At 42.5% G+C, this 22,550-nt stretch overlaps 1 protein-coding gene across 5 annotated transcripts in view; it reads left to right on the top strand.

Annotated features, from left to right (window-relative positions):
• Positions 1-22,550, top strand: part of MITF (microphthalmia-associated transcription factor) — a 95,743-nt gene that overhangs the window by 58,113 nt on the left and 15,080 nt on the right. Inside the window, exons 3-8 of one of the 5 annotated variants that reach the window (XM_005885055.2) lie at positions 5,973-6,032; positions 6,108-6,200; positions 7,159-7,242; positions 9,867-9,962; positions 16,793-16,910; positions 19,130-19,204. In XM_005885055.2, the coding sequence (XP_005885117.1) occupies positions 5,973-6,032; positions 6,108-6,200; positions 7,159-7,242; positions 9,867-9,962; positions 16,793-16,910; positions 19,130-19,204 (526 nt within the window). Of the gene's footprint in view, positions 1-5,972; positions 6,201-7,158; positions 7,243-9,866; positions 9,963-16,792; positions 16,911-19,129; positions 19,205-22,550 lie in introns of all 5 variants that reach the window. The other 4 variants (XM_005885053.2, XM_005885054.2, XM_005885056.2 and 1 more) reach the window with 4 other exon arrangements.

The following is a 22,550-nucleotide window of genomic DNA, read 5'->3' on the forward strand; positions in this document are numbered from 1 at the left end:
ATTTGATTCTGTAAGTGATGTTTTTAATCTAGGATTATAAATATTCTGCAGGCAATGGCTCCCACACTTAAATCTCTCATATTTCTGTTTGGCCAACATTAAAATGTGTTATTTTTATACTTGGACCTTTGGCTTATTTTAGTCTGAGAGATTAAAGAATTATATATAGGAGGAGTTTCCTTATGAGAATACCCTTTTTCCTGAGGCTACTAAATATTGTTTGTCCTAATCGCAAAGCATTCCACCTTGAGGATTATAACACGCACATTAGCTAAGGATAAAAGACTGGCTAGGAATTTTTGGTCTAGTTTATTCTATTACAACATCAAACGTTTAGAAAAATGTACTTGCCATCCTTCCCTTTTGTGCACATTTATAACTCATTTGTCTGAATTCAGAATCCTACAAAGTAGCATGACAGGAAGCAATATGAAAGTATATAAACCAATAGAAGTGGGACATAAATTCATATGTATTTCCATGTGCACTCAAGGGTATGTGAGTGCACCTCTGGATGCACATGGCTTATCTTCTCCTCTTTGCTCAGTTAATGCCCTAGATCCAGACTCACCAGCAGTGCAGGCTGTTGGCCTCCTTTGCTCCTGGGGAAAGAATGATGGACACTTGGTTTGATTTCTCACCCTGGCAAGTCTTTTCACCTTCTTTTCAAGTTTTCTGTTTCTTTATATTTAAAGTGGGATAATTAAGCACACCCTGGGTTCTTACACGGCTGCTTGTCCAGTTTAGATGTATGGAAAAAGGACTTGGCTTGTCAACCTTAGTCACTTCCAACTTTCCTGTATTTAAGGATTCTTTATTTTTGCTTTTACTTGCCTCTGATTTGGTGGTTCTCTCTGAGGTCAGGATTCGCACCCTTCCTTTCCTTACTGTTTGTGAGATACCTTTCACAAGGCCGAGTGTGAAGGGCGTTTCTGGCTGGAGTTTTCTTCTGCGGTAGCACTATCATTGTGGGGCTGAAAAGAACGTTGGCACCTACCAGATGTGACCCTGGACAGTTCTTTTCATTGAAGGAAGCTAGCATTCTCGATGTTACCGTTTTTTTTATTTTTTTATTTTTCAAGAATGGTGATTGCGTATTTGACCTGTATAAACTGTCGTTTAGAATCTAAACTTTAGATTATAGTATGAAAAGAATGGTGGTGTGTGGATGACAGTGGGTAGCAATTTGTTGAATTATAGTTACTTTAATTTTCCTTAAATTTACTGAGCAAAAGAACACATTCTCTATCTAAACATAAAATGAGAAATTGAAACACTTTTTTGACTTGTTAAAAAAATAAAATCAATTATAAACTAAAAGGATTATGTGTTTTTCACTCAATTTTATTTATATTCTGGTTTATAAATAGTACAGGGAATAGAACAGTGGACATCAAATGGGGATATTTTTTCCTCCAGTGAACTATTTTTTCAGCCAAGAGGGTAGTGTCTGCTGCATCGTCTCACACGAGTGCGCTAGGATGTCTTCAGAATGAAACTGACATCAGAGGAACTGTCAGTGCCACCTGGGAAATGGCAGAGCTCCAGTGGGCAGTTAGAAGGGGTCCATTCCAGTTCTCTTACTATCAGTTCAACATCTGAATAAAGAACGGGAAGAGGGTTGTGGGGAGGAGTGGTCAGTGGAGAGGAGCACCGCTGGAGGCAAACGTGACTACCCCAAAGCTGTCCTACTTCAGGCCCATCATGAGAAGGCAGGTTCTTAGGAAAGGGAACGATGCTGGGAAATACAGAAGGCAGCAGGCAGAGAGGAAGACCAGTTGTGAGGCAGGTTGACCCATGGAGGAAGCACAGGCATGAGTCTACAGGAGCTGAGCAGGCTGTTGAGGACAGGGCACTGTGGATGTCCCTCATTCATAGGGTCACCAGGGGTCACTGCTGAGTCAAGGGTATGCAAAAGAACACAGTAACAAGGAAGAAAAGTTTCAAGGCTTTTTTTTTTCCACTTTAACCAGATAGTGATCATTTTTTATGTGAAATAAAAGTTTTATCAATAAAATATGTTTTGATAGAGTATAAAATTTTCTAGCTTTATTTTGTGGTCTGTGCTTCAAGTGCTGAGCAGTACCTAACTTTTGCTGTTCTAATTCCTCAACTTGAGTAGTTGGTTTGAAGCTAAAAAGAATGCAAAAATTATTAAGAAATTGTGCAGATGTTTAATGCCACATATATTTTCATTTGTATGCTCATTTGCTGACTATTTAAAATTAATGAAGGGGAAGTCACTAATTTAAAAGCTATGGTTTAGGATTCTTGAAGACAGAATTATATTTATATGGCTTTCAAAACAGAGGACTATAGACGCTCACAGTCATTCGACGAGGAAGTTAATGCGGGGTTGCTGCCCTCCAGCATCTCGGCCTGGTGATCGGCAGCCTCCGTGCCCCTTGCTTCCTCACGCAGGCATGAATGGCAGGCAGGCTGCAGGGTGAGAGTGCTCGAGTGCGTGCAACTGGGCCAGGTCGGGGCTTCTCTGCGGGTCTCCACAACCTGTGCAGGGGTCCTACCAGGTCAAAACTGTCTTCATAATAATACCTATTTGTTAGTTTTCTTTTTTCCTGCTCATCTCACGAGTATGCAGAATAGTTTTATAAATGCTACAGGATGTTAAAATGTCATTGTTCTGATGTCCAGTGGAGTATGTGCTAGTGTATGCTCTTATGTTTTAAAATTTTCTCATTTTTAATTTCTAATATGCTAAATATTGATAGGTATAATCCACAGAAGCACAACAAACTTCTAGAGTTAAAAAGGGTGCTATGACACACAAAGTTTGAGAACAGCTGTTTCAGATACATAGTCTTTCAGAAGCACAATTTAATTTAAAGCAGGAAATACTCTGTGTGGTGGGTTCCATTAGCACCTCATGGAGCACCTAGAAAAGGAAGGCCTACGAACGTTGCTGACTCATGGAAGATCACATAAGTTGTAACTTGCAAAGGCAGAATTCAACCACAGTTCTCGAGCTCTTACCTGTGCTGCTGACTGTGCAGTCAGGTGGCCGCCTCTCAGAGAAGTAGCAGGTTTTGACACTAAGTTCTCAGAAGAGGGACTACTTCTCAGAACTGGGGCCACCCCCAGGGAACGTGGATATGAAGGGTGTCCTCATGAACAGTCACTTGTGAGCTGAGTTTGATTTGTACAATGTGAACAATCAAACAATTGGGTGTCATTTTTTTATCTGGGAAATGTTACTCAAAAAAGTTCAGTCTGCCAGCTAAATTGAAGAAGTGGAAGATCTAGCTCTACTGGCCGCTATTCCCATGGCACCAGTCAAGTCGTTCCTTTTAGGTGAAGTGTGCATCCCCTAGTTTGCCACAGACCTCACCACTCCCTATTATGCCCCATAGCTCATGAACCTCAGTTATGTTTCCTGTCCCAGGTGTTGGGATTGGAAATGGCTGGAGATGATATATCTACTGCGTAGTGTTTATAGCCAATCTGTTCTCAACTTAACTGAAACCTAAAAAGGCACTGACATCCCGCTCCGGTCACCCCACCGCGGATGTAGTGCAGACCTCACTGGCAAAGCTAAATGGAGATCACGTGGCCTCTCTCCTTACTAAAGCACAAAGTCTGATTCAGTAAAGAATGAGGATCTGCCAGTGAATTGCCATTTATTTTTAAATGTGCAGCCTTTTCTTTTCTAAGTGTAATAGTGAGATAAGCACTTTGCACTCACTGGCCTCATTTATGTTTATTTTAGTAATGTCTGTTGTCCTCATTATTCCCGTGTCCAGGCGCTTTCTGGAACTTTGAGTGTCTCTGAACCTCTGTGCACATCAGATCAGTCATCTGAAACCATTGGAGACTATAATCTAAAGGGCTTCATTATCCTGGGCATGTGGACAGAATTATTGAATTTCAAATTTTTATGCTTAAAATAGCTCCCAATTCACCAGTGAATATTAATCTTATCATAGTTTTAGATGTATATTTGTAAGCCTTTTTTCTTCCTTTGCCTCACTCCAGACCATAAGTTTCGTAAGTTGGCAACCATCTCTTTGTTCACAATGTATATTCTATGCCATGTACAGTGTTTAGCATATAATATCAATGAGTAATAGAATGAATAAATGAGTAAATATATAAATGCATCAGTTGTGTATATGATAAATCTTGTTCTCCTTTAGCCCCAAGAATTATATTGAAAGATCTTTAGTAAATTTTCATGCTTGCTAATTTGAGGGTTAAATTGGGGAGACATTTATTCCTCTTAAATGTACTTCCACATAAAGGTACATTCAGTGTGCGTGTGTGCAAGTGCACACGTTCTGTTTTACTTAGGAGCGCTCCCCTCTTCCTGATGCTAGGTCAGGAGGGAGGCTACACATCTGTCCAGCAATGGTGAGATGCACGTGGAGACAGATGCAGGTGAGGCTGACAGGCCTGCAGGTTCAGCACAGACTCCTCCACTCGAGAAGGACCACGGTCCTGCAGTCAGAGTGGCGGCTGCTTGGCCATTAGGAAACGTCATGTGTAGCAGCAGCTTCCCGCCAGTGTGTTCTCCGAAGGGAGCAGAGCTCTGACCTACGGCTGGAAGAGAAATACCATTGTCTATTAATCCTACTGGAACTAAAGATGAATAGTGAAGCGGCCTTGATCTGACACTGAGTTTGACTTTGATAGCTCTTCACTTTAAAAGGTTCTTTTATATTTATGAAAAAAAGCATGACGTCAAGCCAAGGGGGGACATTTATATCAGTATTTAAGACCAAGCTTGTACTGCTTCCAGAAAAAATAACAACAACCCTTGTGTGAACGGGCTTTTACATGCATAACTAATTAGCTGAGGTTATTATAAGCAGGGCTGCTGTGACAGTTTCCGGCGGTGCCTCGGGACACCTTGTGTGTAGTGCCTTCTCTATCCCAGTCAGTCCGATCGGAACTGCAGAAAGTAGAGGGAGTGAATAGCCTACCGTTTCTCGTTGGAGTGGGGCCACCTAACCGTTGTTATGCTGGAAATGCTAGAATATAATCACTATCAGGTGAGCTTCATTCTTCCTATTCAGTCTCTGAGATATAATGCAGTACATTGAGTAATTCGCCTTTTCACGTTATGCAATAGACACTATTTTCAATTGTAGAAATAATTGTAGTTTGGTGCTATTTATTGTAAGAAGTAATTCAATTTTATTTTTAAACAAAGTAAATATTAGCAGGCTTTCCCCCCAGTGGTTGGCTGTGCTTAGCTCATAAGAGTAAATTATGTTTATCAAGGGAAAGTGATTTTGAGTATCACTGATTTTTAAAAAAGCATTTTTAATTCTGTATTAATACTTATGAGAAATAAGAAAGGAGGACAAATATCCTGGTAACTTAATACTCATCTGTTTAAAAACACATATAAGTGTTAATGCTTTGAAAGAAGCTGCTTAATGGGCATTTGCTTTTTCGGTTGAGTTCACAATCTTAATTAAGATGTTGACTAATTGTGTCCAATGAAAGTGGAGGAATTAATCCACAACACCTGCTTTAATCATCAGATCGTTTTTGTTTATTTTCAATAACCATTTTACAGGTGTTTCTTATGGAATTTAAACAAAACAAAACAAGAAGCTGTTCTGTTTGACAAGGGAAGTGAAATAAATTGAGTTATGCTGTGCTCCTTCTATTGTGTTGATCTTAATAAACCTGTTCAGGTGTGTTGGGGAAATTTTTGCCATACAGTTAGTTGCATATTTTTAGTTCGACATGAGAAGAAGGACCAGGTTTACAGAGATATACCACTCGTTCCCCGGAAACAAAACAGGCAAAGTGTGAGCCCAAGTCCTAAGAGTGAGGCTTTGAATTCAGTGATATAAAAACCCATGAGCACAGCGCCTGGTATGCAACCGGGACTGGTCTTGATTCTGTCGGTGGACTGGCACGTCTCATGTCTGTGCCTGAAACAAGAGCTGTCCGAACTCACAAATAACAGCGCTGTCTTCTCTTCCCTCCGCGGCTATGTTCAGGTGCAGACCCACCTCGAAAACCCCACCAAGTACCACATACAGCAAGCCCAAAGGCAGCAGGTAAAGCAGTACCTTTCTACCACTTTAGCAAATAAACATGCCAACCAAGTCCTGAGCTTGCCATGTCCAAACCAGCCTGGCGATCATGTCATGCCACCAGTGCCGGGGAGCAGCGCACCCAACAGCCCCATGGCTATGCTCACACTTAACTCCAACTGTGAAAAAGAGGTAATTCATGTCTCTTCCCTCTCCTGTTTTCTTACACTAAATGACTGTCTGTTGGATATTGTTCCTGCACTTGACTGTGGACTGTGGTCTATCGGCACGGCTGCATTCACCGGCCTTGTCCCAGGTTGCCCAGCGCCCAGCCCTTCGCAGCCTCGCTGCGTTTTGGGCGATGGCACAGGTGGAGACCTGGCCGCTCTCCCCCCTCCCCTCATTTCCGCTGCCTCTGCTCAGGGTACTCTTCTCTTCAATGCCTTTCCATTTACAAAGCAGTGAAAGTGCAGAGAGAGAGGAGAGGGAAGGTGGAAAAGTAAAAGCAAAAATAGACAAGGTGTGGGACAGGCGGTTTAGAAGTTCCGCTTGTATTTCTCTCTGAGTGGAAAAAAAAGTACAGAATGTGTGTGGATGGATTTGAATAATACAGCACACAAGAATCTAACAGAAAGGCAAGTGTTTAATTGCTGGATAAATTCCGTTTTATCACAAAAGCTGCTGCCCATCCAACCTGCTTTTGTAAAGGCTGATTGGAGACAAGACTCAGACACACCTGACGCTAATCATGGCCTCAGAATCTGGTGCATAGAAATCCGAGAGGAGAGTTGTGATTTAATGTCTGTCATTTCCAAATTATGAGGCGATGAGCCTCATTTTAATGGAGTTTCATTGTACTCTGAAACTCCAAAGTGACTTTTATAAAGTTTGCTTGATTTTAATTTCTAAAGGAACCAAGTCTTTTCCCCTCTGCCCAAACCAACTGTCCTATTTTCTCTGCCCATATTTGTCATCTAACAGGCTGATTTGATGCAAGTTCTTTTTTCATTATTTCATTTCTTGCTCAGATTCACCTTTGTTTGAAAACTTAGTTCATCTTGTTGCTGCACAATCAGTCTCATGTGAACATGTGGTTGAAGGGTCATTTGCAAACCCAAGTCATGGGCTGATTTCGCTTGTGTTTTTGCAGGGATTTTATAAGTTTGAAGAACAAAACAGGGCGGAGAGTGAATGCCCAACAATGAACACACACTCCCGAGCGTCCTGCATGCAGGTACTGAGGGGCTTGGGGCCCAGGATGGAACACTTGGGAATGAGGATTGGAATTTGTGGCTGATCACCCCATCCTGATGCTTAAGGGCCCCCCAATTGATTTTTTTATTTGTTTGTTTGTTTGTTTATTTATGTATTACCCCTTTTATTTCAGTTTGAACTCATACCACTCCTACTCACTCCATTATATTCCATTTTGTTTCACAACTCAGGGCATTCACACATGCTCTTATATTTTGCCAAGACTCCTTCTCTCTCTGGGTTGTACCAGATCCTTACTTATCCTTCAAGACACCCCTGCATGTCCATGTTTCTGAATGCTTCCCTGACCGCAGATGGAACCACTTCGCCTGTCATGCAGTCACTTCTCTAATTTCTACTCCTGTTGGGCTGCTCTACAGGATACTAATAAGTGTTATTGCAAGTGGCAAAGGGGGTAGGGAATATGCTGTGGTCCAAAAAAGATTTTTATATAAATAAATACAATTATGCAGGTTTTTGTTTGTTTTTTCTTTAGGAATAGTGAGAGCCTTTTCAGTTCTCATGTTCACTGTGAGTCTTCAGAATTGACTATATCATATACACTGTTTCCCATTTTTTACACAGTACTGCTTATCCCATGGGACTCAAATATCTACTAATTGTCGTTTGTGAAAACCGATCGGCTATTTTACTTGTTATGATGACAAGTGCCCTAGAGCTCTGGGCTTCGTGAGGTCAGGGTCTGTACACTCTGTACCATTTGTTGTTACTCTTCCATTAGAAAAAGTGAATTTTCCTTTAGTCCTTTTACTGATTTAGTTTTAAAGATAAAAAGCTATAGATAGAGCCATTTTCTTCATAGTGTCTCAAGATTAAATAATTACTAAGGAGAGTAAACTTAAAATGCATTTTCCCTAAGTTGCTTTAAGTAATTAAATAGTGCTTATAATACATAAAGTTCAATAAACAAAATTAAAATGCTGTAATTCATTTAGATACCATCATCAGTGTACATTATGCAAATGTGTAGGGTAGCCATTTTGATAGGCTATTATTAGTAATAGGTTCATATGTTATCATATATTGTTTTGTAAAATGGAATCTCATGGAGAATATATTCTGAAACTATTAATTTAATAATATTTCATGGATATTTTCCCAAGTAATTAAAGGTTCTATGACAGTCTACTTAATGGGTAGATAAATTATGCTACATTCATTTATTGATATAGTTATATATTTAAAATGTGTGTATAGATGTATAAGAGAAAGCAAGATAGTAAGCCACAAAAATTACTGCTTTTTTATGTTTTCTGTTATCAGCTTGCATTACTTTTTTCATAAAAGAAAAAATTATGTAAAAACTTTTGCACACCAGGTCCTCTAATTTTTATAGTGAAAACAAAATAAAAATTTACAAAGAAAGGGTTTTTTTAAGTCCCTTGGCCCCTTTGCCTGTTCACTAGCATAATTAGAAAGTTATCTCTTAAAAACAAACAAAACAAATAAAACTGGTATACCTAGAGATGGAACCTAATAAACAGTATGCTGGTAATTATTCAAAACTGACTTCCAATCACTGTTCTCAGGAATTGTGAGCACTTTGCATGATTTATTCTGAAACCTTATAAGAATCCAATAAGGCAGTGAGCATTATTAACCCATTTTACAGATAGGCCCACTGAAGCATTAAAGATTGGGGGCTTTGCCTCCAGTACAGAAAGAGGGAGAACAAAAGTTCCAACAAGTCCCATGATACTGGAGCCTGTCCTGTTTAATTGGAAGTGGCAAAAAAAAAAAAAAGGACCCACAGGAACATGTCTCTGAGTCCTGAGATTTCGTCATGTGCTTACGAAGGACTCTTAAGATCCAAGCCTGTGTGGCATGTGTGTGTGTGTGTGTGCGCGTGCACACACACACACACACACACACACAACTAGCCCATGTACATAAGGTGTTTGTGGAGAAATGTTTTTGCTGACTTGTCTTGCAGCTGCTGCAATGCGCACGTAATCGCTATTGTTTACCATCACAGCTGGTGCTTTGATACTTTAGGAATAAAATTGTCCAGTGGGAATGTCAGCTCCAGGGCTGTGATGATAACCTCGTCCTGGGGAGTCCCCGGGGAGCACCGAGCACACGGCAGTTTTTCAAGAAGAAACTTACTTTACAAGTCACTGTGAGATCAGTGCAGGCTGCCAGGGCCGAGAGCCATGCCCCACGCCCTGACGGGAGCGAAGGGCTGGACTGCACTGCATGTCTCCCTCCTCCAGGGAGGGCCTGGGAAGTGTAATACCACTGCAGTTGAGAGCCTGGGTTCAACCTGGAGCCTTGCACGAGTGACTTTGGGGTAGTTGCTTCTCGTTTATCCCACCTGGAAAACAACTGTAATAATAGCACCGTCCCCGTTTGGGCTCCTGTGGAAGGTAAATCTTAGCCAGTGAAAATCCCTGAGCACAGTGCCATCCCTGCCACCTGTGCGTGCTAATGGCCTTAGTCATGTTCACATTTTTGGAGAAAGAAGACAGTTCTTAGAATCTAAAGATTGTTATTGCTTTGGGTAAGAAAAGAGTTGGATCTCTTTTGGGGTTGCTTTGCATGGTTTTTGCTTACATCTCTCTCCCATTGCCCTTTTTCCTGCAGATGGATGATGTTATCGATGACATCATTAGCCTAGAATCAAGTTATAATGAAGAAATCCTGAGCTTGATGGATCCTGCCTTACAAATGGCAAATACGGTATTGATGACTTTTCTTTAAGGAAAACCTTGGGCTATTTTCAGTGTTCTCTTCCTTTTCCAGAACTTTTAGTTTATCTTTGGAAGTGATTCATCAAGAAATGTATTAATAATAAAACAGAGAATTATCTCAGGATCACAAAGAAGTGACTGGGCATCAAAAGTTAAGTTTACAAAGCTCCACTTTCCTGGAGCCCAGGTCCACTTTCAGTAGGACGGCAGGCCTTCCTGTCCCCCGACGTCCTTCTCCCGCTGAGCACACGCTGCCCCGGCCGGTGGGCTGCTGCGCCCAGCAGGGTTCTAGCCTGAAGAAATACTGCAGTCTGTAAGGCAGCATCTTGCTATTCACAGGTGATAGGGGGACAGTCAGGTTACCATCAGCAGCAAAATTTATTTCTATTTTAGTAAATTTTTAAAAAGTAGAACTATTTGCTCTTACGTGTTCCTGCTTCCTATAATTTGGAGCCCTACCTGTGTTGTTCATTGTATTTCGCGCCTTATGTTTGTGTCTTATGTTACTCTTTGCCAGTCTCATTGCAGGAGTGTTTTGTCCTTGCAGTCATTCTGCGAGTTGTTAGTCGGGTGGGGTTATCATTGCTGCCGTCAGAGGGTTAGGAAGCGTGGCGTGGCTGTCAGGCTCCACAGTAGTCTGTGTGCCCAGCCAGTCCTGTCGCTTTCCACGAGAGCAATGCCACGCGCTATCATAGTCCTCAATAACTAGCATACACGCGAACTTGCATAGGGGTGAAGGGAAGTCATTGGTTGAGGGGTGCAGTTTCAGATTTGCAAAATGAAAAAGCTCTGGAGATGTTTCACAACAATGTGAATATACTTAACGCCACTGAACTGTAGGCTTAAAAATGGTTAAGATGGTATATTTTATGTGATTTTTTTTTACTACACTAAACGAATTTTTACAAACTAAATTCCTATAATAAGTTCTCTTGGCTAGGGAGTATGATAACGTAATAATTTATGCCTACATTGCTAGTAAGCTACATTTTTATAGTTAGCATTTTCTTTTCTTTTCCATCAAGTTCATTTACCTGATGTCTGGAGGGGTGAGGACACCCCTTGAAATCTCAAGCCTCTTCTAGGATCTTTAGTTTTTATCAACCCTTCCCATTTAAACTCACCCCCTGATTTTGAAAGAACTAAACGTTCTGCCGTCCTGACAGATGTGTCCATGCAAACGCGCTGTCCTCTCTGAGCCCTCAGTTGGCTTCCGGGGACCCTTCCCTTTCCAGCTTTGTGCCTCCTGTGAGGCAGACCACACCTGTCGGCAGGCAAAAGCCCAGGTGAGCTTGCCCTCGGGAATTTATAAGTACACCCAAGGCCAGGGGTTTATTTCTAGTGTTTTCCATGCCCAGCCGCATTAATCAGCCATGCCCCGTCATCCCAAAAGAACTTTGGTGGTGAGGTGGTCCCTTTGCCAGTGGTGTCTAGTGGATATCTGGGCCCATTCAGGAGGACTGTAGAATTGATATAATTTAAAAATTATCATTGCTTTTGTTTTTCTCAACAAAAGGACATCTGAGCTACCCTTCTCTTGCACTGACCTTCTCTTGCATGTCCTCTGTGTCCCCAGCCAGGAAATCAGAATCCAGCTTCCAACGCCTCCAGAGAAGGAGATGCAGTAGCTCACAGGGAAGCAGTGATGCACAATGGCTAGGAGCTGGAGGTTTCCATCAGGCCTGGGTTCCAATCCTAAGTCTGCCATTTAACGAGTGACCTTGCACATTACTTGGCTTCCCGAAGCCCTGCATTTCCCCATCTGTCAAATGGGGCTGGTAATTGCGTCTACCTCACATGGTCATCCCATAAAGGATGTATAGCAGTTAGCATTGACACAAATTGTATTCAACATATTTAATTATCAAGTATAATTTATTACACTATAAAATAATTGTGATAGTATTTTATTCAGGTGGTATTTATTGAGCACCTGACTATGTCCAGCTGCACGTTAGAATAGCCTCATGCTTAGCTACCCAGATGGTCCTCACAGTGAGTCTCTGGGAATCCCAGACATGGGCCGCAGCTCACCTCACGGAGAACTCGTCCCGTGACAGCACCTCTGGAGACAGTTGTCATGACCCCATTTCTTCTCTGCTTTAGATTAAATCCATGTGTCTCCTCAGTCTGTCCACATTGGATCATATTCCCTCATTGTCTGATTGCTCCTGCAGTGAAGTGAATGCCGAATACCCAGCCCACTCTGGGCGAGGCCTCTGGATGCAGGCGAGGGGGTGCTCCTCTGAGAATGGGGCTCACCGCTGGACAGGGTGCCAGGCAGACCTTGAATGGAGAAGGGTGTCAGGAGCGGGGAGGCCATCTCAGCAGAGTTCCCAGATAGGACCCCCCCACCCCACTGGGCAGAGGTTGGTTTAGCTTCACTAAATGCCGAATACCCAGCCCACTCTGGGCGAGGCCTCTGGATGCAGGCGAGGGGGTGCTCCTCTGAGAATGGGGCTCACCGCTGGACAGGGTGCCAGGCAGACCTTGAATGGAGAAGGGTGTCAGGAGCGGGGAGGCCATCTCAGCAGAGTTCCCAGATAGGACCCCCCCACCCCACTGGGCAGAGTTGAAGTGATTCCCAGCCGGGAGAGGAATAGTAACCAGTCGCCACCCTCAGAAGTCACTGACTTTGTCCTGGAGTTCATTTCTCTTCTATATTCGCACCCTGGAAAAGGCATGTGGCCCCAATGGAGGCTTCCCACAAGAAAACTATTTCAGCATTTTGCTAAGACAGTGTGTTGTAGAGGCTTAAAACACAGACTCTGAGCCACACCTCTGCACTCAACACATACTCCCAAGCCAGTTGATTTCTCTGCCTCACTTTTCTAGTCCAGACAATGGGGATAAAAACAGCATCTAAACAGTAGAATCAAGAATTCATCTGCAAAAAAAAACATTTGAATAGCCCTGGCCCTGATATGCGCTCACTAAATGTTAGTTAAGCCTTTATTTTTAATAAATTTGGGTTTTGGTTATCAAAATTAAATAACAAAGCTACTACAACTTACTAACATTTTAATTTTTTCCACAGTGAAGTTTAAACAGTGTTTTTCATGTTAGGCATTTTTCCCTTTTATTTGATTCTTTGAAATCTTTGTTTCAAGTTATTAAAAAAACAAAGTGGAAGGAACACAGAGAGGAAACTGTCCTTAGGGAATTGGAGTCCAGAAACCACTCTTCTGAGAGCACAAGGGCCTCTTGTGGCATCAGAAACAAGGAATAGAAGTCCCAGTTTGCTGTGCTAACAGTGCCCAATTGATACTCAGAGAAGGGGACTATCCAGAGGGAAATACTTTACAATGATCATTTACTTGGAAAAGTAATCATTTTTGGTGGATCAGAAAATTGAACAACTCGATCCAGACCAAGTTTGGGTCTCACCCCCAGGTGAGTCCCCTTCGTGTTTGCCGAGGGGCTGTGCTCCCCGCTGTCCCGGTGCCGGACGTGAGGTCTTGTCCACCAGGTGAAGGTGCTGGGCAGTCCAGCAGACACCCCTCCCTGGATTGGAAGATGCCTCTACTTCCTTAACTCCAAAGCTTGGAGCTAATTTTGATGTTCACTGTGTTTATGGGGGAGTTTTTCTAATCCAGAAGGGGAACCACAGCATCCTTTCTTAAATATGCACGACTAGGAGACTAATTTTCAATTAGAAAGCCATGCCATTTTAATCAGCCTTCCTTTTAGTAGCTTCAACGAATGACGGCCATTAATACAAAGAGCAGACGCCACCATTTAGGGCAGGGCCTCTTGGCCTTGGCACTGTTAACATGTGAGGTGGATGATCCTGGGTTGTGGGCCATCCTGTGGACTTCACAATGTGTAACAGCACCCCTGGCCTCCACCCATAGGTGTCAATAGCACCCCCTCCCAGTTGTGACAGCCAACAATGTCTTTGACATTGACACATGTCCCTTGGAGGGAAAATCACTGGTTTGAGATACTGAGTGAGCATCTCAGCCCCACACTCCGATTCCTATGTTTAGATGTGTGCTGCAGGCTGATGAATGGTCAGCCAATTGTTGGCAATGAACATGGCGCACAGTTTTCTGTATCAAAGCAAGTCATGCCCAAGGCAGGCTTGAACTGGTCTCTGACTCCTAAGCCAGGTGTAGAGTCGCCACATCATTACTTTGTGAGTTTGACTGTCCATACTTTGAATTGTTCTGGGCTTTGAATTGTTTGGGGCCATTTGGAAATTAATTGAACACTGCAGATTCTCATTAACATCAGCAGGTTGAGACTTCCCCCCCACACACACACACTGCTGCTAAGAACGTGGGACATGGGCCTCCTACCATGCAGGCAGCTAGAACTTTGGCTTTTCTCCTGTAAAATCAGTAATATAACACACAGGAGCCTGTCTAGTTCTGTGCCTGGGCCAGACTAGCCCCCACAGAATTCAACTTTCCCCAGCAAAACACGCTGCCGGGTTCTGTTGCCAGCTCCTAATTGTGAGGATAGGAAAGGCCGCCAAAGCAGGAGGAGGGTTCTATGCTGTTTTTCTGATGGGAAGTAACGCTGTCTGACTCGGTGGGTAAGATGAGGCATCTCTGAAGATTTGAGGTCCTCTCCCTCCGGGACTCACTGCCAGTTCATGCCGCTCCAGCCTCCAGTCCCGTCCTCGCTGGGTCTCCCCAGTCTGGCTCTGTCACCCCACCCGCCAGCCTGTCTACTTTGCTTTTCCATCCCTGTCCCCTCTGCCTTTGTGGCTCTCGTCCCATTTTCTACCCCACACTCCTTGTGTCTGTCTGTCTTATTCCCAGTTTTTGATTCTTTCACCCTCTTGTCTCTCCCTCTTTCTGCGATTCTGCACTTAAATCTATGTACACAGACCATCTTCCTTTAGAAAATGGTTAGGAAATATGTCCTTGTCCTGGAGAAGCTGTCAGTTAGGTGTCTCCCCAGATGAATTGGTGACAGGATTTTAAAATCCCTATCAATCATCATCATAACACAATTGCATGTTTTGCTTACAAGTTACATTTGAAAACATGATACATATGATTTATTTCCAGAGCTATGGGAATAGTTATTTAGCTTATTTAGTTGTTTAGCTTATTAATAGTTATTTAGCTCCAAAATGAATTTTGGAGTCATTTTCTTGGTTTAATAGTACCCAGTACTTCTCCCTGAATTTGAAATTTCAGGAAGCTGGGAGGAGTCTTTGTAATCCAGACAGTGACGAGATGTCATAGCAGCTCTATAATTTCAACTCCAACTCTATGGTGTTGAGACATTGGAGTACCTTTTGCTCTGCTGTGTTAAGCTGGACAAGAATAAAACTGAACACACACAAGGCAAGGTTGACCCTAAGAAGGTGACCTAATTAAAATGAAACAATTTTGTGAAATGATAGCTAATAATCAGTCACCTTTTTATCACTTTCTTAGAGGGCCTTGAAATGTGGTCCAGGAGCTTTTTACATGATCCCATTGCATCGTTTATATGCCTCAAGGATGGGATAGAGGTGTTGTCCTTCAAAAAGGAGCAACAGCCTAGTAGAAAAGAGAGAGCCCTGCTCTGCTGGTGGCGTCTCATCCCCCACCCACCCACCGTAGCAGAGCTAGCGCCGCATTACCCTTAGATAGGATCTTACTGTGTGCAGGCCCTCCCCCTCTCTTGAGCTTGGAGTTTAGTTCACAGAGTATTTGTTTAGAAGCCATGAAAGGAATGAATGGCTGGTGGCTGCCCATGAGGGGAAACACATTTGATTCTATCTTTACTTTGTGCGATATTTGCATCTGTATGTCAGTGGCTATTTGAGAGAAGAAAGGTAGAATATGCAGTACAATTCTACTCAATACCTCTTGGTCACTAAACTTTTTAATCATGTTTGAATGCTGTCTAAGTTTACAGCTCAGGTATGTAATCAAGGAAGGGCAGGGCTGAGGGAGGCAAAGTCTCACCAGGTAGTAGTAGCTACTGGAATTGAATTGGGTGAAAATGGGAAGTTTCACTTAACTATCCCTATAGTTAATCCTTAGAATTTTATCTCAGGGAGTGGGAAAAGCACAATGTCTTGGACCTCTTATGTCTACAAAAATGGGCCCATCAAGCTCCTCCCATGAACTAGTTACAGGAAAATGTATATACAACAAAAGGACACCAGTGTTGGGGAAAAATATTTTTACTACTTTAAAATATTCAATTCAGAGCTAGAGAAAACTGCTTTTAACCTATCTTAAGAAAGCTAAATACTTCCTTTTCTCTCTTTTTTTTTTTTTTAAGTACAATTTTTTACTTTTATTAAAGTCTGTGAGCTCCCTCTAGTGGCTTTGTGAAAGGTTTCAGTTTCAAGAAAAAAGCTTTTCATTAGCAATAAGGAAATCATTTCTCTTCCAATAAGTAAATGCTTTTCATTGCTTTTCCTTATGAGAGAGAGAGAGAGAGAGAGAGAGAGAGAGAGGGAGAGAGAGAGAAAAGAGAAAGAGGAAGAAAGGGAAGGAAGAAAATTGGCTTTGGTGAAAATCCCGACTGAGTGAGAAAGGCATGCCATATAGAACCCTATTTTACAGCACCAGCCAGCACCCGCACTGGCCCTGAGCTGTGCGCCGGGCGTCCTCTGCCAGCCGGGCCTGTACCGCTTGTGGGTGTGAGTCTGTGTCCCTTCCTCTTGCAAGGGGAACTAGCCAAGGAGACACTGCACCTGTGAGTGAATGAAAAGGCAAACAGCTCGTGTTTTCTAATTTAAAAAATGACTTTTTACATCAAACCATTTATTTTAAATAAAGTCTAATATAGGGTAGGGGTTTTTTCTGAATAACTTAGAACTTGTTCAACAATTTATTTCCGTTATTGCTTTTCTCTCTCCAGTTACCTGTCTCCGGAAACCTGATTGACCTTTATGGCAATCAAGGACTGCCCCCCCCTGGCCTCACCGTCAGCAACTCCTGTCCAGCCAACCTTCCCAACATAAAAAGGGAGCTCACAGGTAAACACCTAGCAAATGTGCTACTTACTAGGGATTTTCTGTTAATTTTCTGATGCATAAAGTAATCAAAATAGTGACCTCCAGTCTGTTTCCAACTCACAGACATACTTTTTAAAATCTATGCAGCTGGTAAAACTTAGAGCAATATTTTAAGATGGAGGACTTTACCTGAAAATCCTCGTGTCCGGTACTTCTTGAGATACTGGGAGTCCGGGCTGCCTTTGCTCCCTGTACCACAGCTCTGCGGCTGCCCTCGTGTATCTGTGACTGCTGCCGCTCTGTTGGGGGGGGGGGGGGGGGCAGCAGACAGCACTGTAAATGCTTCTGCCCGGTCTGGTGTGTTCGTCACTTGCCAAGCCCCTGGAGGCATCTGAGGGCCCCTGTGTGAATTTTCCTGCCACAGACCCTTAAGCCCGCAGCTGGGATGGGGAAGCATATGTTTCTTACATCTTCAGATGCCTCCTATTATTTTTGCTGTATTAAGTGCAAAAAACATATTACACAGAGTAAAAAATAAATTACAGAATGGAGTGATGGGTATTGTTTGTTCTGAGGCAAGTGTGAAATTACCTATTTCTCCCTTTTGCTTAATGCTTTAGGGAAGGCATTCGGCCATTAAAACATGAGGATGTGGGCCTGGCATTCTACCATGCTGACTTGTATGGCCCTCACCCCACCCCCTGTTTCTATTTGGTCCTTGCATCCTGTGGTTTTGGGTGAACAGACTGAGAATATGGAATATAGATTTGGTGCAAAAAATCCCTGTCCTATTGGTATCTTTAAAAACTACTTCAGAAAATTGTGGCAGGAGAAAAACATTTAAAAAAAAAAATCACTGATTTGGGTTAAAAAAGATTACTAATTAATTAATACATTAGAAACCATCAAAGGACAACCAAGTAGTAAGTACCCTACAGGAAAGAAAAGTACCATGAGGTTTTAGTAAATATTGCTAAATAAGATCTTTATTAAATAATAAAATATAGTTAGAGCGACATGATTAAAATTCTTACTACTTGAGTTCGAAGTAGAGTTTGAATTATGTATATGATTGTTTCTTCAAAAACCTAGGAAAACCACAAAGGCAGGGGTGAGGAGTGGAAGAAGTAGGTGAAAGGGTATAAATGTATTAAATTTTTTAAAAGCAGATACAATGGATAGTATACTTCTAAAGTCACTTGCATCTAAAAAAGTGACTTACCTAGACAGGACAGGATAAAATGCCAGGAAAGGGAGCCAATGGACAGGAGTTGGGGTGCTAGAGGGGCAGCATGCATGATGTCACCAAAGGCAAGCAGGCTTAGGAGTCAGCGATCTGACCTAAGGGGTGGGGAGGGATGGTCTTTATTAAGACCAGTATTCCCACCTGTATTAGGTGGGAAAACACGAGGACAAAACCGTACAGTGATTTGAACAGAGGTTTAAAATATTCTTCAACCATGTACAGGCATTTTAGTAGTTCATTAGGATGAATACTAATGAGTACCCAACCTTGAGAGGGAACCCTCCTCCCAGGGCCAGGGTGGGGGGGACGTGGTCACAGCGCAAATGCACAGAAGCCCACTGGGCGCCTTGACCAGAGCTGGCCCACAGCTGGTGAGTTGAAGTTGGCAGGCAGAGAACTGTGGGGTCCAGCTGGAACCCAGAAATAAAAGGAAACAAAACAAATTAAGATCCTGAGGTGGAGGGGCATAAATAACAGCTGCCTATCCCCTCCATGTCAGGAACAAACCCTGGAAATATTGGGGCTGCCCTCCCCAGTTGCACTAATTCAGCTTGTGAATTATGGATATAAATGTATATAATGATATACATCTAACGACTCCGTGTGCATACCTGTGCTTCTCCAGCTGGAAGTTTTCAGGGCGTGTGTTATAAAGGCATCAAAGAAAGACTTCAAAGTTCTGTTGCCTGGAAAGCCGTTCTGACTCCTGAGGGAGGAATGTTAGGTTGTAGCACTTGCTGCTTTTCTCCTCTGCGCCTGTCTGTTCCCAGTGCGCCCTGCGCTGTGACCCGGCGACTGGTCTCTCACCATTTTGTAGAAGCCACGGGTTTGCATTTCTTTGATATATATTTCAACTGAAAAAATGCAGACTTTTGAGTATTGTTTAGAGTCAGGTCAGATGAGTTTGCCTCCTGGAAAAAGGGGCTGTTCTGTATTCACATTGTCGTGTGCCTTGACCAGTTCCAGTTTCTAATTACTTCATTCACGTGCACAGCGTGTATTTTCCCCACAGAGTCGGAAGCGAGAGCGTTGGCTAAAGAGAGACAAAAAAAGGACAATCACAACCTGAGTAAGTTGGTTTTGTTTGTCATAGTGGATGTTGGAACTGATGTTTGTCATATTGGATGTTGGAATTGATGTTCACTTTTTATCAAGTTTTTTCCCAGAAATTTTAGAGGGAAATTGACTTCTGTGATATTAAAAGTATATTTTATGGCAGAAATTATTTTTCAGAGAAACCAGGTATATATTTTCCCCAGATTTCATCTCAGATCAAATTGAAATTTTTCCAGTACCCTGAAGACTATTTTCCTTGTTTATAATATTGGTTTTGTATGTGTGTGAGTGAGAGACACTTGATCCCCAACTACCCAATTATAAGTGTTGCTCACACTGGAACTTATTAACAATACAGGGTTATGGGAGCACCTTCTCCAGTGAGATTTGAAAGAAAAAAAAGAATCATCTGGGGGGTAGTCTATCTGTGGGTGAGGTAGCCTTCCAAATTTCTGACTTTACCTGTGACGGAAAAATATTTTAACATTTAAAATTATTTGTCTGTGTTTAATTTACTCTTGATCAAATGTTTAAGCTGTTCCTATAAAAACGTAAGATTTGTGTTTCATAAACAAGTAAAAGAGGCTGCACGGTAAAAAAACCAAAAGGACTGGGCCTGGAGGCAGGAAACAGTGTGCGTGTGAGTCAGTGTCTCATCCTGTGGCCTCCTGTGCCCTCTTTCCTACATTGATGTTTAAGAATATAAGTTACATATGATGCTCTGTCCTTATAGAAATGAGAGAATAAGACCAGAGTTCTCCTGCGATCGTTGGGATAATCTTTCCTCTTCTCAATTTGCTGTTGGTCTTCTCGGCCTCTTTCCTTGTCTTTAAGAAACACCCAGAATAGGAAGCACTGCTCTATGATGAGGAAACACAGACGCTGTCATCTTGTCCACACCCTGCTGCTTGCTGTTTTCCTCAGCAGCATGTCCTGAAGACTTCCACTGTTAATAACTGAGCCATTGCCTTTAAAGACTGTTGCTAAGTATTCCATAGCATGGCCACCTGCTGCTAGGGCTGTTTGCAGTGTGTCCTGTTGTAAACAGTGCCAGGTGGACATCTGTGCATGTGCCTCTCTGTTTGTTACCAAACAGAAGGAACCTGTGTTCCCCACTGCTAACCCCCAGCCCGGTGCTGGCAGAGCCACACTCTAAGTCCTGAGAACTAGGGGGAGACTGGCTGTTTTATCATGAATGACGCCACCCAGGAGAGCGGGCAGCTCATGCTCAGAGCCCGGACTCCCGGTAGCGTGGCGCGTGCATTACAGATTCTATAGGATAAAGCACAGGGCACTGTGGGTTGGGGGTTCCGAGTTGTACTGGGAGCTGCCGGGGCAGGGGAGAGCCGGGGAATCAGTGTCTGAGCGCAGCTCTGTCTGTTTCATGGGAAAGTAGCCAGGGGGCCTTTCCACCTCAGGGCTCGGGAGCTGACACAGCCCATCAGGATGTTCTCTCTCCTGCAGAGGTCCATTCCTCAGGCCTGGCTCCTGTCTTCTGCTGCCTCGGGGTTGCTGATTGCTGGGGGAAAGGCTAGGTCTCTGAGGATGGAGAGAGAGGGACGATCTCTACAGCTAAACGTAATCACAGTCATATGGATCCTCAGGTTCATGTGCAGGGGAGCTTGTTGCTCCAGGTTAGGAACTGAGAGATGGAATTGCTGGGTCCCCAGGGGCGGTCTTTCTAAGTGGGTATTGCCCTGGCCAGTCCCATCCAGTGATGGGAAGCTTCCCTCGTCTCTTACCCAAAAGATGTGAGTTAATATTAGGTCTCCTCTGGCTTCCAAGTAATTTTACTCTTAGATATTTCTCCTTTTCAAATGCCTTATAAGATAATTAGTCATTATCCAAAACTTGTCAAAAACAATATTCATCTAATCTCTCAAGTTCATAGTTGTCAAAGTGCAAGCATGGTTAGCTCAAATTCTGAGGGCTATAAAACAATCCTAAAATCGCATCTAACCATTAGAAATTAACACTCAAGGTTAGATTGCCCTTTGGCATAGCTCTTTCTCTTCTACGCATTTTTAAGATAATTAGGCATTATCCAAAACTTGTCAAAAACAATATTCATCTAATCTCTCAAGTTCATAGTTGTCAAAGTGCAAGCATGGTTAGCTCAAATTCTGAGGGCTATAAAACAATCCTAAAATCGCATCTAACCATTAGAAATTAACACTCAAGGTTAGATTGCCCTTTGGCATAGCTCTTTCTCTTCTACGCATTTTATCTTGTGAGAATATTGCCAACATGTGCAAAAGAACACACCCATTTCTCCACTCTGTTTATTGAGCCCCTGCTACATGGGAGGCACTTTCTACAAACAGGTTTCCCGTCCTATGTGCTTAGATTCAAGTCAGGGGCCGGCAGACTAGATGAGAAAACCAATACATCAAGGTGGTGTGTTCAACATAAAGTATTATGATAGGAATGAAATGTACATGCAAATCCTGGCAAAAACACTTCTTATACATTGAAAAAGAGGGAGAACTTGGAAACAGTGTCAGTGGTTCTCAATCTTCCTAATGCCGCGACCCTTTAATACAGTTCCTCATGTTGTGGTGACCCCCAATTTCATTGTTACAAATTGAACATAATTAAAGCATAGTGATTAATCACAAAAACAGTATGTAATTATATATGTGTTTTCCGATGGTCTTAGGCGACCCCTGTGAAAGGGTTGTAACCCACAGGTTGAGAACCGCTGGACTGTAAATAGTCATCAGTAGAGAATTTCTAAGTAAATTATGGTGCCTCCATGCGGGGATTCTCAGTGTTGCTTATAAGAATGGGGTGGTCTGGTCCACCTGACTCAGACGGTCTACCATACATTGCTGAGTACAAAGCAGAACAATGCGTGCAGTGTCTCGTTAGATACAAAGCACCTACTGTGTGCACCTGTGTGTGTTTATGGGTGCATGGCGAGAGGTTCTGGTAGTCACCCTCATCCTTGACAAGAAATACAGGTGTTTGATGGTGTAAAAGGTGGTTTTTACTTCTTCCTTTATACACTTTTGTATGTTTTGCAAGTTTATATAAGCTTATACCACTTGTATAATTTTAAAAAGTTCAGGAGGGAAGGCATTGAATTAAAAATAAAATGTAGTACATCTAAATGTTGACAGTAATAGATGTCAACAATATGCTATTAAGTGAGAAACCATAGATGCAGAATTATTTTTAATATTATCTACTGTAACTGCATCATTCTTTATTTAATACATAGTTACTGAGGGCCTACTGTGTTCCAGGCTCATATGGGTGTTTTGAATGCCTCAATGAAAATATATACATACATACAGAAAATACACAGACATTAGATGGTAGAAAGTCATGTAAATGAATCTATGAATGAATGATGT

The sequence above is a fragment of the Myotis brandtii genome, unplaced genomic scaffold (genome assembly GCF_000412655.1).
Source record: "Myotis brandtii unplaced genomic scaffold, ASM41265v1 scaffold89, whole genome shotgun sequence".
Classification (NCBI taxonomy): domain Eukaryota; kingdom Metazoa; phylum Chordata; class Mammalia; order Chiroptera; family Vespertilionidae; genus Myotis; species Myotis brandtii.